The sequence below is a fragment of the Nansenia antarctica genome (assembly GCF_963989245.1).
Source record: "Nansenia antarctica genome assembly, chromosome: 1".
NCBI lineage: Eukaryota > Metazoa > Chordata > Actinopteri > Argentiniformes > Microstomatidae > Nansenia > Nansenia antarctica.
In genome coordinates this window covers 104,304,058-104,311,557 of record NC_137674.1, presented here as the reverse complement: position 1 = coordinate 104,311,557, position 7,500 = coordinate 104,304,058, and the positions used below count along the sequence as shown (strand labels likewise).

At 40.6% G+C, this 7,500-nt stretch overlaps 1 protein-coding gene across 1 annotated transcript in view; it reads right to left on the bottom strand.

Moving 5' to 3' along the window:
• nmu (neuromedin U) overlaps positions 1-2,343 on the bottom strand; it is a gene marked incomplete at both ends in the record, with an annotated part of 5,984 nt that extends 3,641 nt beyond the window's left edge. The window contains 3 exons of the mRNA XM_080528896.1: positions 750-803; positions 1,336-1,383; positions 2,329-2,343. Coding sequence (XP_080385022.1) covers positions 750-803; positions 1,336-1,383; positions 2,329-2,343 — 117 coding nt within the window. The remainder of the gene's footprint in view (positions 1-749; positions 804-1,335; positions 1,384-2,328) is intronic.
• Positions 2,344-7,500: the final 5,157 nt, after the last annotated feature.

Genomic DNA, 7,500 nt, shown 5'->3' with positions numbered 1-7,500 from the left:
CGCGGAGGGCGCACCAAAGCAGCCTAATGATCATCATAATAATCATAATGATTAATTATTTAAATAAATAAGATCAAGATGAAGCACAATTATAATAGGCACCATTACACCATTATTAGACCACCATTAGTGCTAGCACTATCCGATTAGTCGCCCCCCCCCCCCCCCCCAACGCCCCGAAATGTGACATTTAATGGCCAGAAGCGACACGCGCACTACAGTAACCAACGTATGTTGAGAACCACTGAGTTACTTTGACCATACAAGGCTGTTATCTAGTTAAAGGGGAAGTTTACCCAAAATCCATTTTCATGTGTATTTATGGTCAATCCATAATGCGTACAGTCTCAAACTATCATCATTTCGCATGCAGCTGCATCGTAGATATTGAAACCCGAGGTCTGTGTTTAGTTCCTAAAAAAGTCTCATACCTCATTAAAATACGTCAGATGACCTACAGTGATTCCCAGAGAGCAGCAGTCACTCGCTCTTGGCTATTCAACAGAAAGACCTCGCGTGGGCGGGAGAGGAGAATCTTGGGACTTGTAGGAATGTAATGAAATGGGCAATTTGGTGTATCATGGCTGATGAGGGGATTCAAAGTGAAATATCTTGCCTCAAAGGTTGTTTTAAAATGCAATTTCTTTGTGAATGTGTTGAATAATGAAAAAAGAAATCTACTGGATTACATGGTAAAATTCTGCTTTAAATGGATGGGGGAGTATGACTACAGTATAGGAGTGGAATACCTTGGACCTCTCAACAAGCATCAAGACACAGAGTTCTCCTAGGGCATCAGATCCCTAGAGGAGCAACCAAAGAGCAAGGGGGGGGGGGGGGGGGGTAACACATAAAGAAATATCACCCGGTTACACACTTTGTCATTTGTGTATATGTGTGTGTGTGTGTGTGTGTGTGTTTGTGTTTGTCTTTGTGTGCGTGCGTGTGTGTGCATGCGTGGGTTTGTGTGTGCGTGCCTGTGTGTGGTGTGGGTGCGTGCTTGCGTGTGCGTGCGTGCCTGTGTGTGTGGTGTGCGTCAGTGCTTGCGTGTGCTTGCCTGTGTGTGTGGTGTGGGTGTGTGTTTTCATTACAATTATTTATTTCAAGTGTGAAATTGACAACTGAAGCATTATGATCCTGAACACTGAAAACAACAACTAAACACTGGTCAAACAACACATTGAGAGTTTACACTATACCAAACCCCCATTATACAGGCAGTTGAATGCACAGAGTGTCCTTAGCTACTGGAACTCATGAGAAGGGAAAAGATTAAACACTCAAGCCTTCAGAGCTTTCAGTTAATCGCTTCATTATCACAGTCTTTATACTCACCCGAAATGGCAGATCTGCAGAGAGGTAGGATGAGCACACGTCATCTATCTATAGGGGAGAGGAGAGACAGCTGCTGTGACAGGGGAGATAACATGATGGTATGTACCGTCGCAGTAGCAAAGGATAGCCACAGCAGTGGAGGAAGTACACTTAAAGGGTTTCAAAAGGCCTGGATGTCCCTGTGGGAGAACTCTTTGAAGAACCCTTATGGGTTCCATGCAGAACCCTTTTGGGTTCCATTTAGAACATTCTGTGGAAAGTGTTCTACGTGGAACCCAAAAGGGTTCTTCAAAGGGTTCTCCCACAAGGTCAGCCGAAGAACATTTTATAGTTCTAGGAAAACACTTTTTTTCTACAGTGAAGCTTTTGTAGACCACTAGCAACCCACCTGATTAAATAGCTGGACCTGGTCTATTGTGGCTCCCTGCGCCTGTACTGGAACGCCTTCCATTCACACACACGCACACACACACACACACGCACACATACACCCAAACACAGGAATTGTTACATTGACTGAGGAATGTGCGTATAGTGTTACTGTAATAAGTCAATTTGTCAAAGTTAATTTGCTTTCCACAGTCCAGCTATCAACAATTATTGTAATGCTTGTTCAAGAGCATGTTATGAATATCATGAATAACATGATCACTATGTCAATTATTATGTCCACTTTGACATCTGCAGTTGGATAGCAGCGTCTGTTTTCACTAGCAGTTGAATGACAAGTTGTTGATTACAAGATTACAATCAAACATGTCTGGATGTTTTCACTAGCAGTTGAATGACAAGTTGTTGATTACAAGATTACAATCAAACATGTCTGGATGTTTGATGTGACAACAAAGGCAGAAATCACTGAATGCTGCATTGAAGTGTTCATCAAGTGTTCATTAGCACAGTGACTATACTACCATGAACACAATTTGAGACGCCTATAGCCTACACATTTTTCTTACAGCACATTTTTCTTACAGCACAATACTTTGTTACCATCTTGATTTGCATGTCTCCAAACAGTAATTATCACACATCATCACAGAGGCCCAGACAGTCTTCACTGTAGACTTTGTTCACAGATACATCACTAATGGGTAGAGATGTGAGACTAATGAGTCATGGTTGTCATCCACAACAACACGCCCACCATTAACTAATGATAGTATCGGGAACTAATAGTTATTTTATCTAAAGCTTTGATCTCGAGGTTGTAAGAACATGTTGTGGCATTTCATAGAACAACAAGCTGTAAGGCTGCCGGAAACGGAAAGCTGTGTGTTAAAACAAATTCAATCAAATCAATATTCCAATCCATTCCAATGAAATGTTGTCTTCGGATCCTCCAGTTCACACAATATCACCCTTGAATATGATACTCTAATAACTTTGTTTATCAGAAAATAAGATAATAAGATACTCAACAGCATACCATGATGAGAAAGGCAAGGAACCAGAGACTCATGAAACTCATGAGGTAACTTGGACAACGCTCCCGGACATACAGTACAAAAACACTCATCATAAAGCGAGTAGAAAGTCCATTATAATTTCGAATAAAATGCTGCGATGAGTCCCCCTAAGTCCACAAACGCACTAAAGGGTGTATTCTAAAGAATAATATAGTGATAGAAGACAATATAGGCCTATTACTTTTGTATAATATTATCATTAGTATTATTAGTAGCCTATTAATATTATTAATATTAATATTGTATAGGCTATAACAATAACATATTGAAAGTTCTGAAGTTTGTTTTGCATGGCAGATAGAGCTATGGCACTGTATGTCCTTTAATGTTAGTCACCATTCCGTTACAATAATATTCAGGTCACAGGGACATATTTGGTAATTTAGTCCTTCATGTGGCCAAACATGCACTTCGAATGAAAACACAACCTTTTATTTCGGCAAAATATAAATGGTACAACAGTTAAGGAATGCAAATAGCCGAGTCCTTTCTATCGATTGAGTAATCTTGTGGCTATCGCCATTTCTTCTACAAAAAAAGTTGTTCTTAAGTTGTTTGTCACCTGTAGCGAAAACAAGAAACTTCATAAAAACATGATGTCTAAAGTATTCTTAGAACTTACTTTTGCAGACGGGGATCGCTGAGATGAGGAGGAGTGTGAGTGCGAGGCTCATCGCGCTGTGACTGAGGCTGGTCGCGTTGGTCGCGTTGCCGCTTTGCGAGTTTCTGGTTTGGCACTGAGAGGTCTTCATCTTTATCTTTGTCTCTCCGGTGGTTGAACGCTCGTGTTCTTGGTGCTCTGTGTTATCTAGGCTTTCATCGCAACCATTTAAGGCTTGAGGTCACACCCTCTCTGCATCAATGACACTGGGTTGCGTCAGAGTTCCACGCAAATACACTAGTCTGACTGATTTATTGACTGGTTTAGCATAATTAATGTTGCAATAATTATAACCCTACTTCTTCCGGAGGACAAAATATATGAATCTCATGAACAGTGTGCAGTCATGACAATGTTACTCATTTATATCCTTCATGCTAGGCCTATTCTCACATTAGCCTAAATTGAATAGAAATAGAATGAGGTTAAGTGTAGGCCTATATTGTAGGCTAGATAATATATACACAGTATATTTTGCAGACAATTATAAGGTAATATAGGCCTATGGGCAGACGACTGTATCAAATGAGTAGCCTACATGGGTGAGGAAACACAACTTTCCTTAGAGACCTGTTCGAAAGAAGAAAACAAAACTTGAAAATAGACCTACAACCTTTCAATTGACGAAATATTGTTCCAATAAAGCCTCATGTGTGATTTCATGTTGTGATTTCAAAATCGGATAGGTTTATTTAGCCTACATGAATACATTTAATTTGTTTGCTTTGTTCACAGCTTTCAGCACCACGTAAGCGTGGACAGCTCCCTGTCCGAAAATGACATAATCCTCGACTACTGTCTCTACACGGGGATAGCTGATGGGACTTTGAACCGTTAACTGGCTCCCTGTTAAGTTCAGAGTGAAGTTTAAAACCCTCATGTTCGTTTTTAATGCCCTAAACGGTCTCGCCCCACACTACCACACAATCACAGAACTCTTGGACTATGCCTCCAGCGCAAGATCCCTCAGATCCGACGAAATTAGACTCTTGATGGTCCCCCGAAGCTGGTAACAATTGGAGATCGGGCCGTTGCAGTGGCAGCTGGAACGACCTGAACACCAAGACCGCCCCCGATCTAGAGACTTTCAAGTGTGCTTAAAACTCACTAGTCGTTAACGAGGCTACTGAGGTTCCTGATGTGTTACTTATAGTATTAATGTCTGTCTTTAAATGTGTGTGGTTATGAATGTTAAACGTCCTCCATGTTTATTTGGTTTGTTTATTTTGTTGTCCTTACCAGTCTGTGTTACCATTCCATCATGTTTTCTCTCTGTTTTAGAGTCCGCGCCCAGGGCACCCTGGCTGTGTGTTTAAATAAATTGACTATGACTATGACTATAATACTGTTTTCCTGTTCTCCAACACGAAGTGTTTATCCACTGTATGTAATACTCTATAATAGTTTTCAACAATGTTTTAAAAACGCGTAGTCTGGAATAACATCAGTGTCGGGGTCATACCAGCCTGGGCACATCGGGCCAGCGAGTCAGATTTCTAACCGAAAAATAGCTGGAAGAGAAACATAACATAACATAACATAACATAACATAACATAACGTAGAGGAAATAATGACATTGGTCAGCTCTAAGACCCAAGGATCATCACAGCAGGGAGCTGTAGGCTAATATAGCCTACAATTGATTTTCATGTCAATGGTTACAATTCATGTAGCCTATAGACAATGTACATACATGACAGAGACACACAAGATGCTAATAACCTAAACACTGCTTTGCAGTTCCAGAATAATCCGTAGTTGGTGGTGAGCTACGAAATAAAACGTATAACAAAAATATAAAAATGACCAAACACATTAGGATCTTTTAAGATATAGGCCTACTAATTGTTCACAGATTAACTCTGCTTGGTTCAGTGACCACACTGAATTGGCCAACCATGAGGTCAACCAGAAGTCAGGTTTTCCTCAGTGTATTCACACAATTACTCTACACAATGTATTCATTCTTCAGTTGAATTCACTGAAACTGTAATCTTGTTGGTCTGTAACTTGTCCATGATTTAATTTCAATGCCGTGTGTGTTTGTGTGTGCGTGTGTGTATCATCTTTCCTGTATGAGTGGTGAATCAGAGTAAAGGAATGCATATATGTAAATCTAAACCGCATTATTTCAACAACTCATTAAGAGTACTGTATCCACTATCCACACTGGAAAGTGTTGGATTATTTACCGAGGTGTGTGTGTGTGTGTGTGTGTGTGTGTGTGTGTGTGTGTGTGTGTGTGTGTGTGTGTGTGTGTGTGTGTCTGTGCGTGTGTTGCGTGTGTGTCCATCTAATGTTTACACTCTCACTACAGTTCTATCGTAAGTGACACACATGGATGTGGCAATAAGTGATAAACACAATATTCTCTTCACTATGGGGAAATACACTTTGAATATCCTCTATGAGAGTGTTATTGCTTGAGTTGTAATTGGTCCCACACATGAAATAAAGGGAGTACAGATTAGCATTTGTACCTGATGATGATGGGGAGATATTGAGAAAGAGAAGGAGAAGAGGGTAATACCGTATAAGGAAAACGGAGAAGAGAGATTTTTCATTTTGTCATGTCAAGACTGATACACTGCTTAAAAAGCTTGGAGTTAACCGTAAAAGTGAATAATGCATGGGGATGGATGGAGACTGGAATTCAATTTCCAAGCCCACAATTGGGTTTGATTTGCGTACAGCCGTCTGTCCTAGATGGAAGGAGATGTAGGAAATATGCATAATCATGGCGCCGTATGACAAATCCACTCAGTACTGATTATGGCAAAACGGATGGATAAGTTCATTCTCATTTTTATTTAATGTAGTTCACTTTTATTTTAGCCAACCCATTTATGAGCTGTTACTGCTGATTCTGTTCGCTGTAGTGTCAATCTTGCACCTGTGAAAGCATATTTGAGAACATTCCAACCCTAAGTGCGATTGGAATCCAACCAGACACCTGATTTTGGGTTGTTCAATGGCCTACTATGGTGTGACCTTTGACCTCAGATTGCCAGCTGAGAGGTGTGGGAGAAGAGTGCAATGATGATCCACTACTTCCAGTCAGTGCCACACTTCTCCCCTCCCTTCTCTTCCTCCTACACTAATCTATAACCCCCGCCTCCATCTCTCCATCTCTCTCTCTCTCTCTCTCTCTCTCTCTCTCTCTCTCTCTCTCTCTCTCTCTCTCTCTCTCTCTCTCTCTTCCTCTTTCTCCGAACTCATTATTTCATCCTCACACTCATCTTCCTTCTCCAGATAATCTATCAGTGGAGGTCATTGGTCATTGGATACCTAAGAGCATCTTTTCAAATGCCAATTTTGGATATACTTGGTTGTAAGTCAGTACAAAAACATACCGTTTTCATTGGGCACTGTAAGGTATGGTGGTCAGAGATTCACTTAGACGGTCAGGCCATCATAGTGACCTAGGGCCAGGTTAGACTGACATGGATTTGTTTTTGTATCAAATCTGAGGGGTACAAAACAGCTCACTTTAACCACCCACCATACTGGGAAATAACAGTGAAATGTCATGACCTTTTGAGAGATGTAAGATCATGTTGCAATATGCATGCACAACCCTAATTGGCTTGTTTGACAAGAGGCACAAAGGATGCTTGTCTCAGTGACGTATCAGTGGAGTAATTAAAAGGACTCACTGACTCACCTAAACTTAGCTTAGCACTGTTTAAACACTACTGGTGGAGAGGGAAAGGTTGACATGAAATGTCACCAAGCCATTCTCAATTCTGAAATGTTGCATACAGTATGGCATAAGTATACATTATAATAGGCTACATGACATACACAAGATGCTTTCCTCAATAAAATAAACAAACATTATCATTCTCAGGCGTAAACTGATTTCTTTTCTTATTTTGAGATGTCCCCTGGCCTCTTGTTAACAATCACAAACAACAAGAGAAGAGCATGGGAGGGAATTAAAGACTTTGCAAGCCCACAAAGCTTCTTAAGGGACTTAAACCTCATTGCATTTAAGACTCATTGCATTTCCAAATTGTTTAAATCTAGGAAAA